This window comes from Crocuta crocuta, unplaced genomic scaffold, assembly GCF_008692635.1.
Source record: "Crocuta crocuta isolate KB4526 unplaced genomic scaffold, BGI_CrCroc_1.0 scaffold290, whole genome shotgun sequence".
NCBI lineage: Eukaryota > Metazoa > Chordata > Mammalia > Carnivora > Hyaenidae > Crocuta > Crocuta crocuta.
The window spans coordinates 4,166,809-4,193,560 of record NW_027527429.1 but is presented as its reverse complement, the minus strand read 5'-3'; the positions used below and the strand labels follow the sequence as shown (position 1 = coordinate 4,193,560).

The following is a 26,752-nucleotide window of genomic DNA, read 5'->3' as shown; positions in this document are numbered from 1 at the left end:
TTGCGAATAAATTTTTATTAGAATGCAGCCATGCCCATTCATTTACATACTGTGTATGAATGCTTTTGTACTATGATACAGGATTGACTAGTTGTCACAGACACTGCAGAGCTCTCAAAGCTTAAAATACTTGTTAGCTGGCTCTTTATAGATACATCTACCAATCCCTGCTCTAGATTATTATTGTGGTGATCAGTATTGTGACTATTTTCTACTTTGTGCTGAAACATTAGTGGCAAAGCAGGAGGGAAACATGGTTTTCAGAGTTGGCAGAAAAGTATTACATTGCAAAGGGACATTTTCCTAATCTCAAGCAGGTTTCCAGACACAATACAGCTTAGATGAGAATTCTGATTCTTTTTCTGATGATTGCACGGCCAATGTTGTGGTATAATCTTATGGATACAATTTTCCTTCTTTTTTCCCAGTTGGCCAAGGAGACTGCCTCCTAGTCCAGAAAGTGAACACAACTGTATTCATTTTGATTAAAAGGAGTGTGAGGTGTGCCTGCTGGCCTGGGCATCCAAGGCTCTACTGTTGATTTGGTTGCATCAGTAAGGCACAAAGCTCTCTCAAACTTCCTTTTCTCCTGTAAAAGAGGGATTTGGAAGAGATGTTTCTCATTTTCCTCTAGACCTAAAAAATTCTATGAACATCACAGAATGGGATAAAATATGGAATAAAACCAGCATGGGCCTGAGATGCACTATTTAGGGAACAGTGTTCTCTATGCACAACTTGTTCCATTACATGAAATACAAAGAACGCAACACATGTATGTGTGAATGTGTGTGCATCCATGTGAGTGTGTGTGCGTGTTTGAATCCAGTGGTTTTGAAGCTGCTATTCAATCCTGCAATTTGGCTGTTAATTTATAAGATCATAGGCCACATTTCCCCCTAAAATTTGGAAGACACATGTTTATGGGCAAGGCTGGAAAGAACTTGTAATCCAAACATTTCGAGTTTTCAAATTTCATTGTATATGACAAATTCATGAAACTCAGGAACCAGAGGGAGGAGACCATGTGACAGGCGTCTGTGGCTAAGACTGGGCCACATGGGCCATTTACCTTAAAGCTCTCTTCTTCCTCCTGGTACACCGGGTTCATGCTGGCTAGTGCTGCAATAAACTCCGCCGCTGTGAGTGGTTTGTAATTTTGCCGGTGGATTCTGCGGTCCGTGAGCACACCTTTAACCACCTGGACTATGTGTCCTTGGGTGAAGCCATCGGTGACCTTCGCCAGGCAACTTACATTCAAGGCATTCGTAATGACGCCTCCATTGCGTTGAATGATCTGTTTCCACAAAACTGTTGTATCCAAGATGGTGGAAAAGACACAGAGAACTAGGATCACCACAGAGAAAGCAGGATTTTCTAGATCTTGGTACAAAGTTGCATCTTACCAAGAAAGGGACGCACAGGGGGGAAAATTCCATTTTATTTGTAATTCAAATGAGCAGGAAGCCATATAGCTAAATACTTACTTCCCTCTGAGTGATTTTCAACCATAAGACATACATATTGAGGGCCCCGAGGTCCTAGATCCACAAGGCAAGGAAAAATTAAACCACATTCAGTATAGTTTTAGTGCAGTACCTTCAACGATGCTCAAGATCTTTCAGAATCGGAAATTCAGATAGGCCATGTATGGGATCTCTGCTCATCAGAATATTACATTTTCCAAAGTGTTTATATGAGGAGGAGTTTGATCTTTTTTTTTTTTTTTAGTTACAAAGGTTTTGTACATTATTTTTATATGTGGAATTGGAATGGAGATTCCAATTTCCATTTGTCACTAATGGGTCCAGTCTCCTCAGGGTACAGTTTGACCCATATTCTCTCCCCCACCCCCAACAGCTGTAAATGGGCAGAGATTGACTGAAATCTCCCCAGTGGGTGCCCAGTTGTTCTCCAGGTAAGTGTGACCTGGGAAACAGAACTATTTCACTTAGAACATAGGGAGGGCGTGAAAATGAATTATGAAATTACTGAACTTTAGAGGTAGACTGGGCTCCCACACAGCATTTCAAATACTGTAACACTTAGAGCCCTATATCGTTTTCACATTAGTTGTACCCAGACTGAGGAAAGGTGATGCATTGCCAAGACCACCTGTCTCAGAATCATTCTCAGGGCTGGAAAGATCTGGCCAAATGTCTCCCAAGCATTGTGACTTTCTTCAAGGAATATTTGAAACAGTTTTTTCTTTTTTTTTTAAAATAACCACTATTGGGTGCCTGGGTGGCTCAGTTAGTTAAGCATCCAACTTCGGCTCAGATCATGATCTCACGGTTCATTGGTTTGAGTCTCACATCGGGCTCTGTGCTGACAGCCTGGAGCCTGGAGCCTGCTTTGGATTCTGTGTCTCCCTCTCTCTCTGCCCCTCTTCCATGCATGCTCTATCTCTCTAAGATTAATAAACATTAAGAAATTTTAAAAATGACCATTATTATATAATCTGAGCACTGTCAGGTCTGGTAAATGACTACCTCATCCAAATATATTGATCCAAAAATACCTGATAAAATGAAAACGTCTAATTACTGTCCAGGAATAGAATAACCTTCAGTGTATCTATGAGTCACATCATAGAGTCTGATTTTGGGTCATGAGTCTTTTTAACAACCCAACTCCACTGTCCTCTTTGATGGTGAAGGGGGAATGGTCTTTGCCCTTGGGATGAGCTGAGTTATTAGAAGGGGTGCATGTCCCCCTGGGGTCTGCAGTGTCACCCAACGGTGCCAGGTTAGGTGTCATGGGCCACATGGACCACCAGGCTGACCTAAAGGAACACCTGACCACCTGGATCTACTCTGCTGCTTCCGTGGTGGGTTTGGGCTCTAATCCATCTTCGGCTTACCTATACAATGGGAGTAGATTTACTTCTCGGGCTGCTGTGAAAAACACATACAAGACTGTAGACAAAGCACTTGGAAGAGCGCTGTTGTAATATATGGGGGGGGCACTTTATTTTCTGCAGCTGCATTACTGTTGTTATCGTAATTATAATTATAATCATTTGTCATTCCATTTTGTACCAAAGTTTCCTAATGCTCATTAAAACGTCAATTATAAAAGGTAGCATGAAATAAATACAGAATATGTCAAAGAATGTTTATGTAGAACAGATCATAGCAGATGAGGATTGCCCTTAGCTAGATATAAGTGAGGAAACATTAGAAATCAGAAGATACAACTCACGGGAAAAATAAGAACAATGACCACTAGCATCATCCCTTGGGATCTAGTGTGTCCCCTGTCCAGATTTATGATAACGTCGAAAAAAGGTGCGAACTGGTCTGAAGAGTGACCGGAAGCTGAGAAGAGGGCATGCTTTAAGGGGAGTCACAGGACATAGCTCCTAAAGCTAGCACCCAGTAGGTGTCCCAGGCTGGAAACTCAGACAGCTTCAGAGGTGGGCCCCCAGACAAACTTCTTACCCATGGCACGGAGTGAACCAATCAGAAAGCAGTCAGTAAATGGGGAAGGCCTAGGGTCCCAGAAACCAAGCCCGGCTCTCCTCCCTGCCACCCTGCTAGGCTACGACAGTCACAGCCTGTCACCACGACGGGCCTCTCTACGAGTAAAGACTCTTCACGAGCAGAGCAAAAGACTACAATTATGCTGCTCTATTAAGTATATATGGACACAAAATTGACCCTTTAAAATGTATGATATTTGGTATTTATGTAGCATTTTGATCAAGGTTCTCCCAAATTCACAAATCGTCGATTTCCCGCCAGTGCTCACCATTTGTTAATGGAGGCACAATAAGGGAACAGTGGAGGCAGTCACAGTTATGGCAGCTAGAGCCTTCTCAAGAGCCAGAGAATGGGAAAGAGGTCAGTTTGACTTCTCATATTTGATGAACTGGACTTGCCTTTAAAAGAGCTTTACTGTCGGGGCGCCTGGGTGGCTTAATCAGTTAAGCGTCCGACTTTCGCTTAGGTCATGATCTCGCGGTTCGTGGGCTTGAGCCCCGCATCGGGCTCTGTGCTGACAGCCAGCTCAGAGCTTGGAGCCTGTTACAGTCTGTGACTCCCTCTGTCTCTGACCCTCCCCTGCTCACGCTGTCTCTCTCTCTCTCTCTCTCCTAGAAATAAAAAAATAAAAAAAAAATTAAAAAAAAAAGAGCTCTACTGTCACAAAGCCACCAGCTGTGGGGCTAAGAGGGGGAGTCAGATGCAGAGTGAGTCACAACCTGGGGGCTTCACTGAGATGGGAATGCCACAGTGAGCTCTGAGCCGCAGCTGCTGAGGCTTTGGTCCAGGAGCGCAGGTGGAGAGGATGAGAAGACAACAGATGTGGGGACTGGCCGCGGGGGTGGTGGTCGGGGGGGCCAGACCAGCAGATGAGCACACGGAGGGCAGTTGAGGTGCTCCCCACGCTGAAGTGTTCCCCAGACCGAGTGCCATATTTTATCTTCCTTCTCCTGGATGTGAAAGGCTCCTCAGTTCTTCAGATTAATCTACATTCCCTTTTCCTTTTTCAGGCTGAAAAGAATCTGGTCTCTGGATCCCCATCTCGGTTTCTGACATTCCAGACCGATTCTACACTGGCTCCCCACTTGTTGCCTGAGATGATGTAGTATCTTAAAATTCACTCTTTAATTTACGGTTTTACAATAGCACAGGAAGTGATTATATGATTTGGATTAGCTTCTGGCCTCTGAAGACTAGAATGCCAGAAAAATCGGAAGACGTGACCCTGGGTCTGGGGTGGGGGCCTGTGATGAATCGGAATATTAGTGAAACAGATCCCTGGGAAGAGAGGCCAGAGAGGGAGGCATTAGGAACGTGGGGAGAGGAGGCCCAGAGGGATTTCTGGGGACTAGTCAAGGCATTAATCAACCTTGTGGGTAGATTTTCTTCACAGACATTTAGAAGGAAATAGCTTGATTTGGGGAAAGACGGTAGAGACTGAATTCTATTTTGTAAACCTTAACGACTGTGTTTCCCCAAGCTGATCCACCCTTCCCTTCTCAGCCCTGTTCTTCCCCAACCCTGCCTGGAGGGATCACGAATGTTCCCAAAGACCTTCCATGCTCCACTGCTGGTAGAGAGATGGCCAACCAGAGTCCCAAGTTATAGATTTGCAGTTCATGCTTTACAGGCTGGAAGAGACCATTTTTGATCACTGCAAAGATAGGACAGTCTTTCTTTAAGATGGATGTCCCAGCCACTGGGGCTATGAAAACTTCAAGGTCACCAGGGGAAATGCCAGACAGCATTTATGATGTCAGCAAGAATGACAGCCTGAACAAATCACCCACCACGGGAGAAATGTGTGAGAAGCACGTGGTTTAGTGGACAGAGCCCTGGGCCCAAGGAAAGTTCTGTACGCAAGTTTATCATCTGCCCACAGGTGAAGGGATGTTTTTTCCTTCCTTCTCTGTGATGCCGCCACAGGGAGATTCAGATTGGAAACTGTAATGTGATCTGTGTCCTAACACAGGCCTGACGTTTTATCAAAAAACCACACAACTGTCCTTGTTATACACGAACAGCTTCATTTTTAAAGGGCCTATGGTTTTGTCAACCAGTAGAAACTATTCAATCCAAAGTCAAGAATAATGCTCTGGTCACTTAAAATTAATAATACCCTACCTTATTCCATTCAGGTAGCTTAAAATACATATCTACCATCCCAAAGCCTGTGAGGTTGGGAGAGGAAGTCTGACCAACCAGAATGAGAGCGGGGAAGTTCAGAGAAGGCCAGGGGTATGGGACATTCCATGCTGGCTCAAGTACCTCTGGCACCCATCCCATTGTGTGTGAATCCTTCTGGCAGGGCCACACATCCCTGTGCCCTTGAACTTCAGCGGGGCCACGGGAGTCATCCTGGCCAATGCAACATCAATGAAACAACATCGGGCCCTTCTGGGTCTCGTCCCTAAAACTTCCTGTGAGATACTCTCTAGTGTCTTCTCTCTTTTCCTTTCATGCTGGTTGAATGCAAAGGTCCCCACGGAGGGCCTCGTGGCTCTAGAAGATGGAGAAGCCACTAATATGACAGAGAAATAATCGAGACCAAATTCCTCCTGTACTTTGTGGATAACATTGATTTGTGAAGCCAGGATCCCAGTTCATCAAGATAGAAATGAGTGCATATTGCACGTGGAGTGGCTGACAAGCTGGGGGTTTATACTGTGTGGGGAGTAGAGGGTTGTTCTTTAGCAGATAACATTGGCCAGGAGCTTAAGACCAACCAGAAAGGACCACAGAGCCCCTCTGTTTTGGAGGTGCTATTGTGACTGGGGAAGGATGACTAGAAACCAAGTCTGACCTCGTCATTTTCATTACTTCTATTAATGTTATCCGCTATCATTCAGCTGCTGCCTCATTTCCACCACTGCTCCACCATGGGCACCTTCTTATCCATACCACCATCACCACCACCATCACCACAACCACCGTCACTACTACTGTCCACGTGCCCACCTTCCTGTCCACACTACCACCTCCCCCACCCCCCCCACCACTACTGCCCACATGACCATCTTCCTTTCCCCAGCGCCAGGATGCCACCACCACCATTGCCATTTGCAACACTGACGCCCCCACCACCATCTCTGTACCAAATCTACTACTACCACTCCCACCATGGCCACCACCACGAGAGGTAAAGATGGCCCCTCAATGAGTCACACCGTAGTGTTCACACCCTAGTGGGGCCCACTGCCCTGGAATCTGGGCTGGCCTGGCACTTCCTCTTGACCAGCAGAGTTTGGTGAAAGTGATTTTGTGTGACTTCTGAGGCTGGGTCACAAGACGCCTTCCAGCTTCTGTCTGCTTCCCTTGAAACGTTTGCTCTCAGGATGCTGTCTTGTGGGGCCCAGCCGCTGTGCTGTGCAAAGCCACATGGAAAGGCCAAGTGTACACTCTCTGGTTGGCATCCCAGCTGGCTCATCCCAGCCAATAGCCAGCATCAGCTCCACCCACAGGAGTGGACGACCATAGGTGTCCAGCCCTGTTGAGTCTTCAGATGAAGTCCAAACTGACACCTGACTGCAACATCCTGAGATACTTCAAGGAGGACTTTATGGCTGAGCCTGTAAACCCTCTGAACCCTGAGATGGAATAATCTGTTGTTTTAAGCCGCTAGGATGGCTAGTCACACAGCAGTAGATAACAGAAAACACCAGCCCCCACCATGGCCACTCGCTGCCCAGTCATGTACTCCCTGCCCGTAACCACGGCCGCCATCTTTGCCTCCTTCATGGGAGCTGGGACGGTGCTGTGTGTTCTGCTGGCCCTCAGAGAAGGGTCACGACAGTCCTGGGGACGAAACAGTCCTCTTTACAGATGAAACAGTGGAGGCTCAGGAGGTCGGCTAAGCCGTCAAGGTCACCCGGCTATCCGGTGGCAGAGCTGGGACTCAGAACCAGGTGTCCTCAGAGCTCGTATCTCATGACCCTTTATGGTTTCCCTGCGCTGCCTCCAGGGTACTTTTTTAGTGTTATTCCCATTTAAAAATATATCTCAACACAAGTATATTTGGAATTCGTCTATTCAAGAGGAAAAAACTGAAAAAGAAGCTCTTGTTTATCTTAATGGTTATCATAAGTAAGTGAACAGGCTCCTGGGCTAATACTTTAAGCCTGGAAAACTTAAAAAAAAAGTCAATCTGTGGAAAGAACAATGCTCTCTCAGAGATACGCCATCACTATGGGTCCAAGATGACTACTACTGATCTACCTGCCGAAAGAAAAATTCACACCTACAAAGACTTCTGTCACCTTCAGGGCCCAAAACAAGCATCCCTGTCCAGTTTCCTTTTGTCTTGGGTAAAAAGAACGAAGTTAACAACAGACGAGACACGCCCGCCTTGCCCTCATGGTCCGGCGGTTTGCATCTACGGCCCGGCTCTGTGGGCGTCCGGGGCCCCTCGGGTGCACCCACCTTCTGGTCAGGGGCACCCTGGCCCCGCCTCCCTCAGTGCACGGGTAGGGTCTGGGGGGTACTTGCCGAATCTGGAAGCATAGTCCGGTCTGGGAACCAAGATAATTTTTTGGTAAACTTTGCAGAAGGATTGAAGTTCCGCATCGAAAGGCCGCTGCGTGGTCCCCACGATCAGAATCCTGTCGTTCGGCTTCAGGAGTCTCAGGATTTTTGGAAGCTGTTTTTTCAGGCGTTTGGGTTCCATCTGGGAGAAAGGGGGAGAGGGGGAGATGAGGCCGTGCGCGGAGACAGGAGCCAGGACCGGAAGCCATTTACTCTTAGAAGCATCAGGGTGAGTGAGTGTGTGTCACAGCGGCCTCAAGGCCCTGAGGACACCATGCTCCGAGTAGGCCCTGAGCCCAGGCCGTGATGCGTTTCCTGGCCTGGGTGGTTTGAATCCAGACCCTTCCTTTCCTCCACATCTGACACTGGGATTTGGAGAGGAGGGAGGAAGGAAGCACCTGACTGATGTTTCTAGCACCTCGACCCCCAGAATGGGACGCAGGGCCGATGTGCAAGCGGAAGGAAGCTGGCTGTTGCCAGGACTCGCCGGTGGTGATGCGCGTCCCTCTGAGCGGTTCTGAGGGTGAACCGGAGACCGCCTTTGCCAGCGGCCCTGACGGGGAGCCACCGCAGGTCTGGATCTCATGTTTGAAAGGCACCCGGTTACAAAAGAGCATGAAACTTCTCTCTCTGAAGCAGTTTGGAAGGGGTTTGAACCTGTATGATTCTAGTAAAGTCCCGGCACTAATGAGGGAGAGGAGCAAGATGCGAGGTACCCCAGGGAGGATGACTTCAGCTCTGGGGGTCAGATTTGGCCACGTCACCATGGCAACGCACCAGCTTTCAATTAGTCTCCACCGCACAGGCACGCGGGGAGGAAGGAGGCGGAGGACGCTTGGGGTGATGGCGAGAGCCTCCACGGAGGAGCCTCAAGAGCCGTCTTGGCCATTTTTGCTCCCCCTTAGCTGGGGGCCATGGAGGCAATGAGAATCTGGACGCTGAGTGGGAGGGAAAGACGGCTGCACACGGCTTTCCTGGAGCAGAGCAGACCCCAGCCCACTGTGGACACCCAGCAGACCGGCCTCTGTTGTCCAGCCCTGTGTGTCACTGCACAGCCAGCCCAGAGACAGCTCTGCAGGCAGGGAGGGCCGGCGACCCCTGGGGGAGAGCAGGTGTCTGAGAAATCCCACCCTCAGGAATAGAGGTGAACGGCAGGGTCCTGGAGCCACAGCTGGCGGGTGGGGTGACAGCGCAGGGCCTCTGGGACAGGGACACTCGTGCGGCGGAGCCCTCCTCCCCAGGAGGCTCTTGGTGGTCAGGGATGCGCCCGCCATGTGCTCTGCACAGGGGAGGGGGAGTTAGGTGCAACTGAGGGCCCTGGAGGGCAGGGGCGCCCATCAGAGAGGGTGGGAGAGGAGTCCTTCCGGGGAGGGCAAGGGGCTCCCCAGGGGTGCCGCACCGGCTTCTTCTGAAACCCTGGGGTGTCCTCTGTGTGTTGTGTGGCTGTTGGCGTGTAGGGTGCACAGCGGTGAGAAGGCCAGTTCCCACGTCTGGATTGACAAGGTGCAGGAGGGAGACGGGGTGGGAAAAGGCAGGAGCCTGGAGGCCACGGCGCCATTAGGAGCCTTTGTTTTTTGGAAAGCCAACTTTTAATTGTTCTTTTAAGATTTAGAAGAAGAAATATCTCTTGCATAAACTTGGGGAGCTCTGGCCCCAACAAGGCACGAGACTGGGGGCCTCCGTTGATGCCCAAGGACCAGGCAGGGAGCTGATCTCCAACTTTGACCCTTGTATTTGGCGCTTCCATGTCCAGGCTGGTGCTGTGTCTTCCAGCTGAGTATTCCTAGTAAGGAGCAGTTTGTGAGAGCTAACTGTGCCCTAGGTACTTCTCTCTGCTCAACATGGACCTCACAACCTCCCCGGGAGGGGACAGTCCTCCAGACCTGTGCCCGGAGAGGCTGTGTGACATCCTGAGTCCCGGAGTTAATGAGCAGGACCCCGACTTCCAGGCTGGCACTCCTCCCTCTGCTCTGCTGGGGTCCCCTCTCTCCCCGAGGGGATGTGCTGGGGCCTCAGGTGTCCCCCAAGTCTCCTTCCTGGGGAAGGGCCTATCCCAGTGGAGGGCTGCAAAGGAGACTTAAAATACATGTTTATTATTATTATATTGTATTATATTTTATTATTAGATTTATATCATTGTTATGATACATCCACATCAGCTTTATTAAGGTGCAATTCACATAGTATACAATTCATCTATTTTAACTGTCTAACTTAGTGGTTTTTAGTATATTCATAGAGTTGTGCAAATATCGTCAGTCAATTTTAGAACATTTTCATCACTCCCAAAAGACTGTACTCAGTAGCAGTCAGTCACTGAATGTTCCCAACCCCTCACCCCTTTCTCCAGACTTAGGCAACTGGGTATCTACTTTCTGTTTCTACAGAAATTTTGGATATGCATTCTACATAAACAGAATCATACAATATGTGTGGAGTCTGTGTGTGTGTGTGTCCATGGCTTCTTTTATTTCACATGCTTTTGGGGTTCACCCATGTTGTGACATGTGTTAATACTTCACTTTGATTGCTGAACCACTGTCATGGTCCAGAAAGACCAGATTTGATTTATCCATTCACCAGTTTATGGGTATTTGGGTTGTTTTTACTTTTTGGCTATTGTGAATAGTGCCACCACTGTGAACATTTCTCCCGGGCACACAGAAATGCAGTTCCCGGATCATATAGTTACTCTATGTTTAGCCTTTTGAAGGAATGTCAGGCTACTTTCCAAAGTGGCTGCACCATTTTACAGTCCCGGAAGCGGAATGGAAAGGTTCAAATTTCCCTATATCCTTGTGAATATTTGTTATTATGTATTTTTCTTTTCTCTTTCTTTTTCCTTTTTTCAATTTTAGCTAACCTAGTGGGTGTGAAAGGGTATCTCCTTGTGGTTTTGATTTGTATCTTTCTGATGGCCGATGATGTTCAGTCTGTCTTCATGTGTTTATGGGCCGTTTGTAATCGTCTTTGGAAAAATGCGTATTCAGATCCTTTGGCCACTTTTTAAAATTGGACTGTCTTTTGATTATTGAGTTGTAAGAGTTCTTTATATGTTGCAGATACAAGTCCCTTATCAGATGCATGATTTGCAAGTACTTTCTCCCCTTCTGTGGGTCGTCTTTCCTGATGATATCCTTTACAGCAAAAAGGTTTTTTGCTTCGATGAAGGGAGACTTAATTTTCCTTTTGTTGTTCGTGCTGTTGGTGTCATATCTATGATATCATTGCTTTATTTAAGGTCACACATATTTGTGCTTCCATTTTCTTCAAAGGGTTTTAGAGTTTTAGTTCGTACTTGATGCATTATGGGTTGATTTGTTAAGACATTTTTAATGTTTGTTTATTTTTGAGACAGGGAAAGACAGAGCATGAGTGGGGGAGGAGCAGAGAGAGAGGGAGACACAGAATGTGAAGCAGCTCCAGGCTCCGAGCTATCAGCACAGAGCCCGACGCGGGGCTCAAACTCACGAGCCATGAGATCACAACCTGAGCTGAAGTCGGACGCCCAACAGACCAAGCCACCCAGGCGCCCCGCCAGCCCCGGGTTGATTTTTGAATAGTGTGTAAGGTAGGGGTCCAGCTTCATCTTTTGCAGGTGGTTATCCAGTTGTCCCAGCGCCATTTTTTGAAAATACTAAACTTTCTCCATTGGATTGTTTTGGCACCTTTGTCAAAAAGCCAATTGATTGTAAATGTAAGGGCTTATTTCTGGACTCTCCATTCTATTCCGCTCATCTTTATGACTCCTCTTATGCCAACACCATCCTCTCCTGATTGCTGCAGGCTTGTGGTAAGTTTTGAAACTGGGAAATGTTGAGTACTCCAACTCTGTTCTTTTTCAAGATTGTTTTGGCTATTTAAGGTCCCTTTAATTTCCATATGGATTTTATGATCAGCTTGTCAATTTTTGCCAATAAGCCAGAGGGCGTTTGGATTTGAATTATGTTGAATCTGCAGGTAGTTTGGGAATTCTTGCCATTGTAACAATATTACGTTTTTCAGCCCATGAACTTCATCAAGTTCATCTTTCCTTTTATCTAGGTCTTCTTTAACTTTTTTTCAGCAGTGTTTTTGTAGTTTTCAGAGTAGAAATCTTATACTTCCTTTGTTAAATGTATTCCTAAACATTTTTTTGGATGCCATTATAAATGGTTGTTTCTTAATTTCAATTTTTTAAAAAATTTATTTCTAGAAGAGAGAGAGAGAGAGACAGCGTGAGCAGGGGAGGATCAGAGAGAGAGGGAGTCACAGACTGAAACAGGCTCCAGGCTCTGAGCTGGCAGTCAGCACAGAGCCCGACGTGGGGCTTGAACCCACGAACCGCGAGATCATGACCTAAGTGAAAGTCGGACGCTCAACCGACTAAGCCACCCAGGTGCCCCTCTTAATTTCAATTTTTGATTTTTCATTGCAAGTGTATAGAAGTTGCTTTTTGTATATTGATCTTGTATCTTGCAACCTTGCTGGACTTGTTGATTAGTTCAAATGCCTTTTTAGTGGATTCCTTAGGATTTTCTCTATATAAGAGCATGCCATCAGCATATAGAGATAGGTTTACTTCTTCTTTTGCAATAGGAATGCCTTTTATTTCATTTCCCCCCCAATTGCTTGGTAATTCTCCATGCTGGGGAGAAGAGGTGATTTTATTTTTATTTTATTTTATTTATTTTTTTTTAGAAAAATTTATTTACCTGTGGTTTTGTTTTTATTTGTTTGAGGATGACATTTTCTTTTCTTTTCTTTTCTTTCTTTTTTTTTTTTTCGAATAGTTTATTGTCAAATTAGTTTCCACATAACACCCAGTGCTCATCCCCACAAGTGTCCTCCTCCATGCCCATCCCCCCTCCCCCCCACATCCATCAGTCCTCAGTTTTCGTCAGCATTCAAGAGTTGCTCATGGTTTGCTTCTCTCCCTTACCCCCACCATTTCCCCCCTTGAGAAGAGGTGATTTTAAGGGAAAAGCCAAAAGTACGACATTAGCTGTGGAGGTTAGTACGTGCCCTTTATCAGGTGAGGAAGTTTCCTTCACTTTCTATGTTGTTGAGTCTTTTATCACGCAGGGGCGTTTGGTTTGTCAAATGCTTTTTCTGAATGTACCGGGATGATGTAATTTTTGTCTTTTCTCCCAATGATACAGCATATTTCATTAACTGATTTTTGGATGTTAAACTCAGGGTAAATCCCACTCGGTCATGGTGGGTAATCCCTTTTCTGTGTTGTTGGATTCAGTTTAGAGGAGGCTTTTTGTAAAGTAATTCACAGCAGAAGAAGAGATGGAATTTTTACAGCAAAATAAATCCCATAGGCCGAGCCTGGGGCCAGACCACCAGGCATCTTCCTCTCATTTCCTCCTGCGCCCACAGGAATCCAGAGCCTGCTTTGGCTCCATCATGAGGAAGCAATGGCCTTGCGTGATCCCACCCAGGGGAACAGGGAGCTTAAAAGAGGGGAAAGCACAAAACAGGGATGATGGAATGAGACTTCCTGGAATCCTAGAAATGGACGGCTCTGACAATGAGGATAAAGGCTTTGAAGGGGCCGCTCCTTAATCTCCCACCTCAGGTCTGTGCAGAAATCTGTCATCTCTGACACCCAGCCTCTGGGCTGGCCTGGGACAGGGAGGGGGGTTTGTTGGGACTTTACTTTGATACTGAACCAGGCTGTGAAGCAACTCCCTCCACCCCCCAAAAAAAGCCCAAGGAAGAAACTCCATTATAACAGGCAGATAATATAGCAAATGGTTAAATGCACAGATTTTCGTTCAGACAGATTTGATTGCAATTTTGGCTCTGCTCTTGACAGGTGTGTGACCTTGAGCAGGTTGCTTAATTTCCCTGAGCCTTAGTCCCTACATCTGATAAATGGGGATAATCAGAGAGCCCGACTTATTGAGATGCGGTGAGGATTGCATGGCATGTGTCTGTCTGACAAAGTGCTTATTTAGGGATGATTTGTGTTTCATTCTGAAATAGAAGTGCTGGTGGGAAACAATGCCAGGTCTGCTCTGTTGAGGAGCAAGAGTTTTAAAGGGAAGAGACAGAAAAACTGGGGGCTTTGTAATTTGGAGGAAACCAGTGATTTGCCAACAGAGCTCAAAACGATCATGTAAAAAGCTCCCATCGGTTTCCATTATATTAGATGATACGTCTTCCTCTGCTCAGCTCTGAGAAGCTGCCTTCTGGGCCCCATGCCACTGAAGAAAGCCTTGTGCTGAGATTCTAGAAGGAGAGACCTCATAGGAATGAGGCACACCCGTGCCAGGAAATAATGCACAGCACTTAGATGAGGTTTGGAGAGTTTGGTGATATACAGGATTCATTTTGTCAGAATGAATCCAAACCCTCTTATGAAGAGTGGTTATATTAAATAAAACCAACCTTTTGAAAATACAGGAGCAGCAGCTTGGGTAATGGGTAGGGAGGGAGAAGAGTTTGGACAGGCTTTGCAGCCCTGTGGAGGAAGTGCCCCATGAGTGTTTGCAACTGAGCATTGGGGAGAGCATTGGGCTGGGGACAGAGTGGGGCGGTCATTGGTTTGGGTGTGAGTTTTCAAGCCATGAGATGGTGCCCAAGGAGGGCCAGGAGACAGAAATGGGCCATGGACCTGGGATAGAAACTCAAGGAGACACAGAAGACACAGAAGGGGGAGGTACAGAAAAAAGTGCTGGTGGGGCATGAGGAGGCCAGGGCGATGGAAGCCAAGGGAAGAGAGAGCTTTACAAAATGATGGAATTTAACCATCTTGAACATGGCATAAAGGGAGAGCCAGGCAAAATAGATGTCAAAGAAGAACTTTTTGAGAGCCGTTTCTATGGAGGTGGAAGGCAGCAAACAGCAGCAGGTTGAGGAGTAAGTGCAGATGGTGAGAATAGACTGGTCTTTTAAGAAGCTTGATGGAGANAACTGAGGACTGATGGATGTGGGGGGGGAGGCGGGATGGGCACGGAGGGGGGCACTTGTGGGATGAGCACTGGGTGTTAAATGGAAACCAACTCGACAATAAACTATTTGTAAAAATAAAAAAAAAAGAAGCTTGATGGAGAACAAAGTGGGTGGCAGGGGGGACTGGGATGTGCGGGGTGCACAGGGGAGCTGCCCAAAGGCTGGTGGAAGGAGGCTGATCCCAGGGTCCCAGTGGAGCCGGAGACCACCACTCTGTGTGGGGAGAGACATGCTTGTGTGGTCTGAGCCCATCCCCAGAAGCCTAGTTGCCATGGTGATGGCAGTGCCGTCTGCCTGTTCCGAGGCAGATGATATTGTCACCTGCGTGCCCTGAAATGGCAGGGACATCTGAACTTAATTAGCCTGTTTGGATAACAAATGTTGTTCCTGGGCTGCATCCAGAGTGACATCCTTGCTGATGGGGAGGGGTCGTCCCATTAGCAGGGGACGAAAATGAAAGGCAAGTCCGTTCCATCAGCACTCCCCTGCACCCGGGCCACCCCTGTTCCGGTTCAGAGGCCTGTCCATTATGCACGAGACCCTGGTGCTCATCCATCACACCGGCCAACATCCCCACAGTCACCTGGCAACCTCGGCAGCCACCGCCTCCGCTCCCGGTCCCGCCGGCCCCCACACCACTGCGTTATTGCGGGTGATTTCAAATTATTGCTTAGTCGCATCCACAGAGCAATTTCCACTTGCGTTGCTGCAGTCCGCTCCGCAAAATCGCACGGCAGAGCGCCAGCAAAGCAAGAGGTTCCCTCATGGAGGCCTGTCGCCGAGTCGACAAGGCGCCCGCTGGACCAAGTGACGAAGGCTAATGGTGCAGAAAATGCAGCTGCAGCCTGTCTTGCCTCATTCTTTACCGCCTTCGCCGCGGGAGGGGGNGGGTGGCTCCTGAGAGTCTGGAGGTGGAAGGGCTTCTCAGGGCGGTGAGGACGAAGGCAGGGGACAGGGGTGCGGTCAGGAGCGTGGGAATTCCGGAGCAGGGCCCCCCGGGCCGTTTTCAGGCTGTGGTCTGGGGGGTCGGAGAGGTGTGGCAGGTAGAGGCGGGCGTAGATGAAGCAGCAGGAGGGCGGCACAATGGGTACTCAGTGGTGTCCCCCCCGCTGCATTCAGACACGCTTGCTTCTGGGTCCCAGCGCCGTCCCCAACCTGCTGTGGCTCTTCTGGAGCCTCTGTTCTCTTGTGCAGAGCAGGGGGAGGCGGCCTCCTTCTGGGAGCTTCCCCGACAGAGGAGTTGTGCCCCTGGGAACCTCTTCTTCCTGTTCGCAGCTGTCTTACGTGTTAGGTGTGGGGTCCCCGTGCCGGGGAGCCCGGGTTCCCCGGGCAGAGCCAAGCTCAGTAGCCATCGCGGCCTGTCTGGATCTCCTCCTTGCTTCGCTGCTGACAACAGGGTGACCCTCACGCACTTCACCACCCGGGGAGCCTTTCCCTAAAGGCTGAGGCATCGAGGAGGAGCAGTCACATCGAGCGGGAGATTCTGGAATCCCTCAGATCCAGGAAGTGGAGAGCTGGGGTGCTGTTTGTGCTGTGCTTGGGGGCGTGGACGAGGCAGCCCCCCGTTGCTTTGCAGGCCGCCGTTCCTCTCTGTGCCTCGGTGCCTTTGGGACTGAGGAGCGTCTGGGACAGAGGCGGGACCAAGGTGGAAGGAAGGCTGCTGGGTGTCCCCGGCTCCGCCGAGGGACCAATGACCAATGGCGCCGAGGAGAAGCTGGTCGGGCTGCCTCTGGGTTCCTGGCCCCCGTGGATGCAGCTGCCGCGGTGGCTTGGCTTTCAGCGGTCACCTTCAGCGGGCAGGCGGCCAACGCTCCAGGCGCCTCCCGACCCTGGTGGCCGAGACCCTTGAGCGTGAAGTCAGTGTCCGCGTGCGGGGGAAGCAGAGGACAGCCGGACCAGCCGTGGGCCCAGATTTCCAGCACGGCAGTGGGGGCAGCACGGGGGCGGGCCCAGGACGTGGGGGTGAGCGGGTCACAAGGCGACCCCCGCTCCCGCGTGGGGGGTGGGACCTGCACGCCCCCTCCGCTGTCTGGCTCCGACGCCCGGCGATGGGGACGTCCTGCTTCTTCCCTGTCAGGCGCCCTGGGAGTTATCTGAGGGCTCGATCGCGCTCTCGAGTGTAGTTAATTCCCCTGACAGACGGCGGACTCTTCGAACGCAGAGCTGGACAGAATTAAGGTCGATTTGTCTGCTGCAAAGACTCTGCTACCAAAGGGCTTCGTTTCCCACTGGCATCAGGCTAGTCGGTGGCCGTGTTTGTGGGAAGTGCAGCTCGTGCGAATCCCTGGGGCTCAGCAACAGGAGGGCAGTTCCAGGCGAGAGAGAGGGAGGTCTGGACCCCGGCGTCTCGTCCCTCCCGCCTGGCACACGGGATGTGTCTGCGGAGCCCGTGTTTCATCTCCCGCTGCTAGCCCCCCCTCCCCGCCCAGGGCCCCTCCCGCTCTCTTACTCACGAGCGTTGCACCTTCGCCCCGTCCCCACAGACTCAGGGTGCAGATGAGCCGATGGCTGTCACTGCTCATAGCAAGGCCACCGCCCGAGGGGCTCATGGCAGGGAGTGCAAGGGGGCCTCACGAACCCAGAGGCGGTGCTCTCTGGAACCCTTTAATTAAGCAGGTATGGAATTGGATGCTCAGAGCGGTTAAGTTACTTGCTCCCAGACACACAGCCAGCTAAGATGAACGTCAGGGCGAGCCCAGAGCCCACGTCTCCTACTCTCCAGGCTGATGTCCCACTTGCTCCTTATCAAGACAGGGTTTCTGATGATGTCGGGTGTGTGACCCCTTGGCTCACACACCCTGCAGTGTCTTTAGATCTCTGATCTGGCTCCTAGTTAATTCCTGTCCTCCCGCGTTCGTAGGTGGGGACTTTCGTCAATGTAGCCGCATGGCCAGCAGAGGGGGCTAGCTCCCAGACTCCGGTAAATCATGAATGAGATCTCTTTAACAGCTTCTAAAAATGACAGGGCAATCAAGGCTCATTTGGGGGGAAGAAAAGATTGAGCTTCCATTCTTTATCCAAATCAGCTCTACCTGCTAAAAATGATGTATAATACATAAGGATGGAAAGTGATTAAAATCCTTATGAATTTAATCAGAAATTCACAGTTAACCACTATTTGCTTTGGTGCAAATTGATGTGGAATAACAATTATGTGTATCTGCAAATTTTTTTTAACTTGTGGGAAATTTGCTGGTGATTTGCGGGGGGAAGTTCGGGGGAGGGGGGCCGCTTAAAGGAGAGAAAAGAAGGAAGGAAGCAGTTGAAAGCCGGCTCCCTGGAGGCCACAAATGCAGGCACTTAGCAGTTCTATAGAAGGTCTTTGTTCATAAATTTCAGGCCCTTGCTATTTATTATTATGAACAATAGGAAATCCTAATAATAACTCCTCTGTGTGCCATTTGCTTTAACCCAGCAAAATTCTCTGAATTGTTTCTTACCTCTGAGTCACATGTTTGGGTCCAAAGCTCTCCCTACCCCCTCCTTCCACACTTTTTTTTTTTTTTTGGTCTAAATTATTCCTCATCAAAGCAGGCCACTGAATTTTTTCAAATACAGACATGTATATGGCAGGGAGAGACTGGCCCCTTCATTCTCTTCCTCCCTTAAAAAAGACCTTGAGAAGTGGAGACAGTCCCTGGTGAGAGTCCCCTCGGAGGAAAGAAAAGGCCAAAGGAAAAAATGCTGAAGGAGCCCTTACCATCCTTTCTGTGCTGGGAACTTTCTTGTAGAAGGTTTTTTCCGTGTCCCCAATCCAGACCACGGAGGGCTGGAGCTGCCGGGCCACCTGCGAGGAGCAATGACATGCGTTTCTGTCTTGGTCCCTGACGAGCGGCCGGGCCCGATGGCTCTCCACCCCGTGACTGGCCCTCCTGCACCACAGCGTGGGGCCCCCACCATGGCCTGCTCTCCCACCTACGGGCAGCACACCCTTGCGGTCCGCACATTTTGCTCTAGCACCCGGAGCCTGGAATCAGTTTGGCTTGAAATAAACCAACAGTTTTCTGCTGCGACAAAATCAATGGGCGTCTGGGTCTCAAGTTTTAACTACAGCCTACTTGCTGCTCCCGGGTTTATTCAGACCTGCGCTTCGTGAGAAAGGCTGTTTCAGCACAAGGGCCCCCGTAACGCCATTTGTTTGCCTCTGTGTGGCTGTGCCTTTGTGGCTGAGGTTCTGCCTGGAAGGTGGCTCTGAGCCCCTCCACGGCGGGCGGGGCTGCGCGACGGGGCTGGCGCTCATCGGCGCCTGTGAGTGACTGCCACACACCTCACAATCTCTTCAAAGCGCCCCCACGACAGCAAAGTTCCGGCATTTGTGCAACAATCTGTGCTTTGTGCAAAACTGTGACCGATAAAAGCCCGCCTCCCGCCACAGCGACTATAACGTTATGTACTCCTATTTTCCTGTTTCCTAAAACCTCATTAAGGCAGCGGGCGCGATTTTTAACCAAGACGGGCATCTAATAAATGATGGAAAAGCCGCTAGGCACACGGCGGCTGTTTCCCCAGAGTTATGTACCTAGCAAAGCAGCTTATGCAGGTGACGGGACTCGATTCTGGCGCCAGTGTGACACCTAGGCCGTGTGCTTTCACGGTCCCACACTCACCAGCACCTTCAGAGAGGAGGCGTGACCCACCAACCACTGTTTGGTACGCATTAGTTTTTGGACCCAGAGCCACAGCGGTTAAGAATTCAGAATTGCAAATTGTAATCCCAGTTCCTAGGCGGAGCGGCGGGGTGTGATAACCACGGGGAGCGCCAGCGGTTAGCCAGCAGCCGTGTGCCTGGCCAGGGCCACCCGCGTCGCACACGGCAGCACAGTCACGGTCAGGGCCAGCACTAACGCAGCACGGGCTCAGCACGTCTTCCACTTAATACCCTTGTTCACGCCACAGCCCTGCGAAGCAGCTACCGCGAGGCTCAATCAGGTTTACACATGGGGAAACCAAGGCTGAAGCATGCGAGGTGACCTGTCCAAGCTGGAAAATGGCCGAAGCAGGAGGCAAGACCAGGCTGCTGGCTGCAGAGTTTGCCAGGCTCCCGGGCACCGTCTTCAGCTGTCCGATCTCTGGGTTCCTTGCCCTAGGCCCCCCGACTTTACAACGTGACCCGTTCCCCCTCCCTCGATGCAGACAGACGGCGGGTCCAAGAAAGCATTGTTCTGCTGGAATAGGAAAGCTATTTTAAGTCAAAAGCTTCCCTACTTCGAGCCCCCAAAGAAAATAAGAAAATGAGATACCGGGTTTTCAACTTCTTAGAAAAGACACACTTTATAATGACAAAGGCAGAATCTTATTCTTTTCATCCCCTCTTAAAAATCGAAGCTTTAGAGCTTTAGAGAGACATCTTTTCCAGGTTTTGCGCATCTCCATTTCCCCAATCCACTCTTCTCCATGGCGACTGCAGATGGGAGCCCCAAGCCTTTGGACGCTTCTGCTTCTAAGTAAGTTGCATCAGTGGTCTTGAACTGCACGAGTCTTATCAGCTTGGGATGGTTTTCAGACCAACGGTCATACTTCCAGCATCTTATTTAAAATTGTGTTGGTCATGGCATTCCACTGAATGTGAAAGTCAACAATTGTTCCCTGAACTCGTGTGCACCTTCGGAGCTGGTGGGGGAATTCCACGCTTCCTGTATTTTTCACCCACACCTGTGAAGGAATGGCTTTGCCAGGACCATACACCTGCTGTGGGGCACACGGGGCTGTGTGGGGGACCTTGGTGGTGACGTGGTTTGGGAGGGCTCAGTGCTTATCAAATGAAGCAGAAAACGTTTCCCCTGCGAGTTCTCTGACGATAACGATCAGTCCAAGGAATGATCATTTGCAAAGCGCCTTGATCTCCATGATACCATGTCTCCCTCGCTCGCTGAGCGCCTACTTTGCCATGCTCGCCCCAGTGTCTCGGCCTTTACACATGGGGTCACTGAGGCAGAGAAGGGGTAACATGCCCCCCCACCCCCCGCCCTGCACTGGAGAAATGTTGGAGTCAGTCAGCCTGGAGTCAGACCCGGATCTGCCTTTATTAACCAGGCGTCACACTGCCCTGTCTCCATGGTAGACAAGATGCCCGTTCCAAAGCATCTCACTACCCTTGACCTGTTTCCTCCTCTGTCCCTTTTCATTCCAGCAGGGCGAATATTACTGGGGTCCCTGCCTTCAAGGACCGGCCCGTGGGAAGGGAGGGCAGCTTGTGAGGGTGGCCCAAGGAAAATGCGGTGTCAGCGAGGACCACCAATGACAGAAAGAGGGAGAAGTGGGTCAGGCAGGTGACCGGGAATGGAGGCTGCAGATGAAGTGTGAAAACACAGAGCCCGAGAAGGGGAGTCATCAGCCGTGCCGGGGACGGGAGCAGGGCGCAGGGCCTGCTGGGGCTGTTCTCGGGGAACTGGGAGTAGAGAGCGGGGCTCACCAGCGGAGGGCAGTGGGGGAGGCCTGGCGAGGGCTACGGGTGAAGACGCTGGTGGGGCAGGAGAGCAGCACTGGGTCGAACAAAGGGCACAGAAGAGAGAGCTGTCCCCACAGCCCAGGGGAGCCAGCTGTGCAGGAAGAGAGTGGGCAACGGTAGCCGGGGCTGGTCACTTGGAGGTCACTGGTGGCCTTGGTGGGGTGTGGAGGGGACAGAAGCCAGGTGATGGGGCTGAAGGGTGAAAGGGTCAGAAACTGAGGCAGGGAGCGTTCTTTTAGAAGCGCGGGGAGCCCGGAGACCCGAGGCGGTGTGGGATGGGAGGGAGGTCAGCAGAGGATGACCTTGGAGGGAGAGCGGCTGCCGACCTTCCCCAGGGAGCGGGAGGGAAGAATGGCTGCTGGCCCAGGCTGGGCATCCGTGAGACAAGGGACGTTCACAGACACAAAAGGCGATGGGCCAAGCTTCGAAAACATGGAAATTCCTGGAAATTTGGCCCTTCCTTATTGTCATGTACATGTCAAGCAGTACTCATGAGCACAATTTTCAGAATATGTATTCAGACACATAAACAACACCCTTTGCTTCCTCCATACGAGTGAATTGTCAAACATTTCCCGTCTTTACAGACCGTCTTCGACACCCAGATTTGCCAAAATGAGATCGTTCCTTATACGCTGCTTTACATTCTGGTTTATGCAGCATGAAATTTATTTCTCCAATATCATTTTAGCGTGATGTCCCATAATTTATTGATCTAACCTTCTGAGTTTGAACATTTGGAAGGTTTCTGCCTTCTCACGAAATCAAACAGCGCTTCGATGAGCTTTGGGGGCCCGTGACGGGTCATTCCCTTAGATCGAGGCTAGACCCGCGGCGGTTGGACCTCAGGGCTTATGTTACTCTTTTTTTCGGCCACTGTGTCAACCTGCCCTCACAGAGATTCTCTGCTTGCACTTTCTTCAGCCGTCGATAAGTGAATTTGTTTTTCCACACTCCTCTCCTTAACGAGTATTAACAATAAAAAACTCTCTGCCAATTTGTTAATGAAAAATGGTATCCTTTGCTTTTTTAATTTTCATTTAGCAATGATAAGCCTTCATTTAAATTACCCACAGATAGTTTGAGGTCATGGGCAATTAGATGTAATTAATTCATAATTGAACTTTTCAGAAGTTGTCACAGGATAGTTGACTTCAGCGGCCAGTAGGGGGCTCTTCAGTCCCATCAAATACAACTATAGGTTTTCAGTTACGTGTCAGATCTAGAATGAAGACAAATTTCCATCAGTGTGTGCTTTTTCAAATTCGGGGAAGTTCTATCAAACAATTAAGACTCCTTCCATGTGAGTTTTATGGCTTTGATAGTTTTTAATCTCTAAAGAAACGCTATCAAACATTCTCCATCAGAATTTCTCTTGGGTTAGGTATAGTGGCTCCACCGTGAAAACTTGTTTGTGTTTGGCACGCTTGAATTACTAATATGATTTGCCCAAATGACTCTTGGAAGCCTTTAAAGTTCTCTCTGAAAGCGTCCTATTTTGCTTGCTTGAGAGAAATGGATGAAAAGCCAGCTTACTTTTTTCAGTGGTTGAATCTCAGTTTACCAAACTGAAAACACCCACCATCCATCCATCCTTCCCCCTATTATCCATCTACCTACACACCCACCTACCCACCCTATCTTCTTTTTTTCTATCTATTCATCCATTTACCCCCCACCATCCATCTACATACCTAACATCCATTCATCTAACCACCCATCTACTCACCATCCATCTATGTACCCGTCATCCATCTATCTAGCTACCTATCCATCTACCCTTCCTTCTTACCGTCTAGTCTCCCATCCATCCACTCATCCACCATCCATCCATCTACTCACTCACCCACCCACCTTTCCTTTCTTCCATCCATCCATCCTTCCATCCATCCATCCATCCATCCATCCATCCATCCATCAATCCATCTATGCATCCACCCATCCCAGGCCTATTTGCTGAGCATCTGTGATGTATCAAGCTCAGTGGTGGGATGCAGGAATGCTTGGGAACCGAGAGACATGGTGGAGAGTGTATAGTGTCTCTGAATGAGACTTGCTGGGCACAGGCAGGCAGCCACCAGCGAGCTGCTGCCTTGCTAGGGAGGAGTTGGATAGTTGTGAGTTACTCAGGGAGAGGGGGAGGCTCACATTCCCAGTCTGTGGTCACTTGGATTCTGTTTAAACACTTAAAATGCGAAGACATTTTGTTCTGCATTTCTACTATTTAAAAATAATATTTAAAATCTCAATTTCCTTGCATTACAATCTTTTATGAGATGGCAGAAATTACTTCAAGTCCTCACTGGGTGTTAGCTGGGATACACTGTAAATGATACTCAAAAGCAGAGCCGAGGTGTACTAAAGAGTCAGGAGCCCAGCTGGGCTGGCCTTGTATGAAAAGGAAGGTAAACTGAGGCAGAAGAGAAGACCAGGAGAAGCTGGGATGCAGGCACAGTTGATAGACTATGGCAGGTGTCGTGGGTGGAGTCAGGTCAGTGGCAGCAACAGGAACACGTTGATGCTACTGCTGATTATCAGGCTGTAGTCAGAGGGAAGGTGTCTGAATGGTGACAGGCGTCAGGCTTACAAGTCACCTGGGATTCCATCTGGATCCTTTTCTGCTCACCCCATCCACACTGGGGCTAAGGGCCTCATGCCAAACTGCACTGACTGAGCCAGCTTTGGGCAGCACAAGGGTTAATGGCTATGTGCGAAGCCATCCTCAGCTTCCACTAAAATGCGGCACGGTTTAACCACATTCAAGGCCTTCCTTGCTTTAAGTGTTTCCAAATTGGCTAACAATTCTTTAATGCCTGTGGATTGACCCTGGTCGTAGCCCGTCCCCATTAGCCACAGAACGAGTGCAGATGGACCCTAGATTTATGGTGGTTTACAGCCCACAGATGCCTCCACGTCCCTGACTGACAGACAGTGCTTGGGGCATCTGTGGTCTGGGGCCCCCCTTCCGTGGGGATGTGGGGACGCCCTGCAGCTTCTGCTCAATTTTGCTGTGAACTTAAAACTGCTGTAAAATGTAAAGTTCATGCTGGAAAAAAAAAAGGCTTTGATGTGCATGTGTACTCCATTCCTCAGCCTGAAACTGTCTCCACAGCACAGTGTAAGGTGACCTCGCCATTCAAGATCAAGGTCACCAGCCCCTCCCTTCCTTTATTTTCATACCTGGTGCTGTACCGGAGCTCCTAGATTCTGTTTCTCTCCCCTCTCTCCTCCTCTGCCTCTCCCCCTCCCCCCCTTCTCTCCCGTGAGCAACTCTGCGTTTGGGGGTCAGGTGTCAGGTCTGCTTTATCTGTATTGAATTTCACCTTATGAGGGTGACACTCCCATATTTATTACATTTATTATATACCTGTGTGTTTTAGAGGAAATCGTCCCAGAATAGCAACTGTGTCTTTGTTTGCATTATTCACCGGGAGGCGTATAAGCTTCCACGAGCTATAGAAACGGAACTGGCTGCGCTCTCCGTTGCCTGACTCCTGGACCAGCTGTTTACGCCCGCACATCTGGGCGAGGTCCCCTGGCATGCGGCCACAGGCTGCTGGCTGTGAGCCCAACGAGGAGCCCCTGGTGGGTGGTGCCAAGGCACGAACAGCATCACGGCTTCTTCTTGTCCAGACTTGCAGGCCAGCGCGGGCCACGTGGTCTAGATGGCGTGTGGGGGGGCGGCCTCCCTCCGCGTGGGGCCCTCACTGGAGGACAGGGAGGGCTCAAGGACCACACGGCAGACAAAGTGTCTCCTCCAAGACCCAGAGCACCAGACAAGGAGTCCTCTGCCTGGACGGCCTTCCCGGCTCTGCCGACCTCTGCTTGGCCTTGTCATGGGAAGACTAGAGGGCGGGGAGCAGGGGTGCTGGCCAAGGGGCATCCTCTCGGGGCGCAGTGTGCGTGCGATAGCTTCCAGTTCCTCGCCTGCTCACGCTGCAACGTTCCCAGCTGACCCTCTGTCCCAGGAATGCCCCTGTCCTTGGGTCACTGGGAGGGCATGGCTGCCACAGGCTGGGCACGGTGGCGGAGGCCTCCCTCTCCCGGAGGCCAGCCGGGGGCCACGTGACAGTGCTGGGGTCAGTCGCGGGCTTCCATCCAGCTGCCAGACTCTTTGTTCTTCTGTATTTTGGGTCAAATTAAGCACTCTGAGCTTCGTTTCTTTTTTTGTTGTTGTTCTTTTGTTGTTTTATTTTTTGGTCTGTAGAATGGAGACTTTAATTCCTGTCCCGTCAGGGAGTGGTGCCAGTAAAAGTGAAAGTGTGTGTAAAATACCTCAGCACGTGCCAGGCCCCGGGCCAGTGGAGACTTTCCTGCTTCTCCATCCCCTGATGATAAAGACCCGAGGAGGCTGGTGCCTTGCCTCGGTAAGTTCTTTCGTCCGTGAAAAATGTACTAAATAGTAATTGTTATCACATTTCTTTCTTTCTTTTTGAGAGAGAGAGAGAGAGTGCAAGCAGGGGAGAGGGGCAGAGGGAGAGAGAGAGAGAGAGAATCTTAAGCAGATTCCATACTCAATGTGGAGCCCGACACAGGGCTTGATCCCACAACCCTGGGATCATGACCTGAGCCCAAACCATGAGTCAGATGCTTAACTGACTGAGCCACTTAGGTGCCCCCATTTATCACATTTCTTAATTGTTAGATACACTTCTAATATTTCCCTGCTAAACTGATGTATATTCTTTTCCGCATATAGCGTTAGGATAAGAGGGAACTTCAGATAAGTGGCTCGCTTGTACAATCAACTCATCAAGGAATTTAGTTATCCAAGCTGTTAGTCTATTAGAAAGACTGTGTAAAACAAAGGAGACCTCCAAAAATAATCCTAACCAAACGGATAGGAATTTGTGCCCACGCAACAAACCACAGACGTGTTTGCAGAGTTTTCACGGGTGCAGAGTGGTGGGAGGAGCCCAAAGTGCCAACAGCCAGAGTGTAGTTATGATCGGCTTCCTTGAGCTTCTAGAAGCTAATTCAGGGATGGGAATTCTATATAAGGAGACACGATAAGTAACGGGCCCTTCTGTTATTTCACCTTCTCCAGCAAATGCAGAAGAGCCGTATCCTGCCGAGTGCCAGCCACAGCCCAGTCTACAGCTCACGTCACACTGGAATGCGCCATGGCTTCCCGCCCTGGATTTTCCCGCACGGGTATAATTTCCCGCCTCTTTGGTTAATGAAAACCAAGTGCCTCTTTGCAATGCAGGTAGCCGCTCTGTCAGCCATGCCAGGGCACGGTGGCCTCACCGTGCACGAGTTTTAATTGAATGACTGCCACTCTGGAGACCTCTGTGTCTTTCAGTAATCAGTGACACACACAGTAAAGGTGAGGCTTCACCAGGTGTGCGTC

General features: G+C 49.7%; 1 protein-coding gene across 1 annotated transcript in view; it reads right to left on the bottom strand.

The window, feature by feature from the left end:
- The window catches only part of DRC11 (dynein regulatory complex subunit 11), a 148,046-nt gene that overhangs the window by 4,961 nt on the left and 116,333 nt on the right, over positions 1-26,752 (bottom strand). The window contains exons 16-18 of the mRNA XM_077758417.1: positions 18,652-18,738; positions 7,971-8,148; positions 1,073-1,311 (exon numbers count right to left, since the gene is read on the bottom strand). Coding sequence (XP_077614543.1) covers positions 1,073-1,311; positions 7,971-8,148; positions 18,652-18,738 — 504 coding nt within the window. The remainder of the gene's footprint in view (positions 1-1,072; positions 1,312-7,970; positions 8,149-18,651; positions 18,739-26,752) is intronic.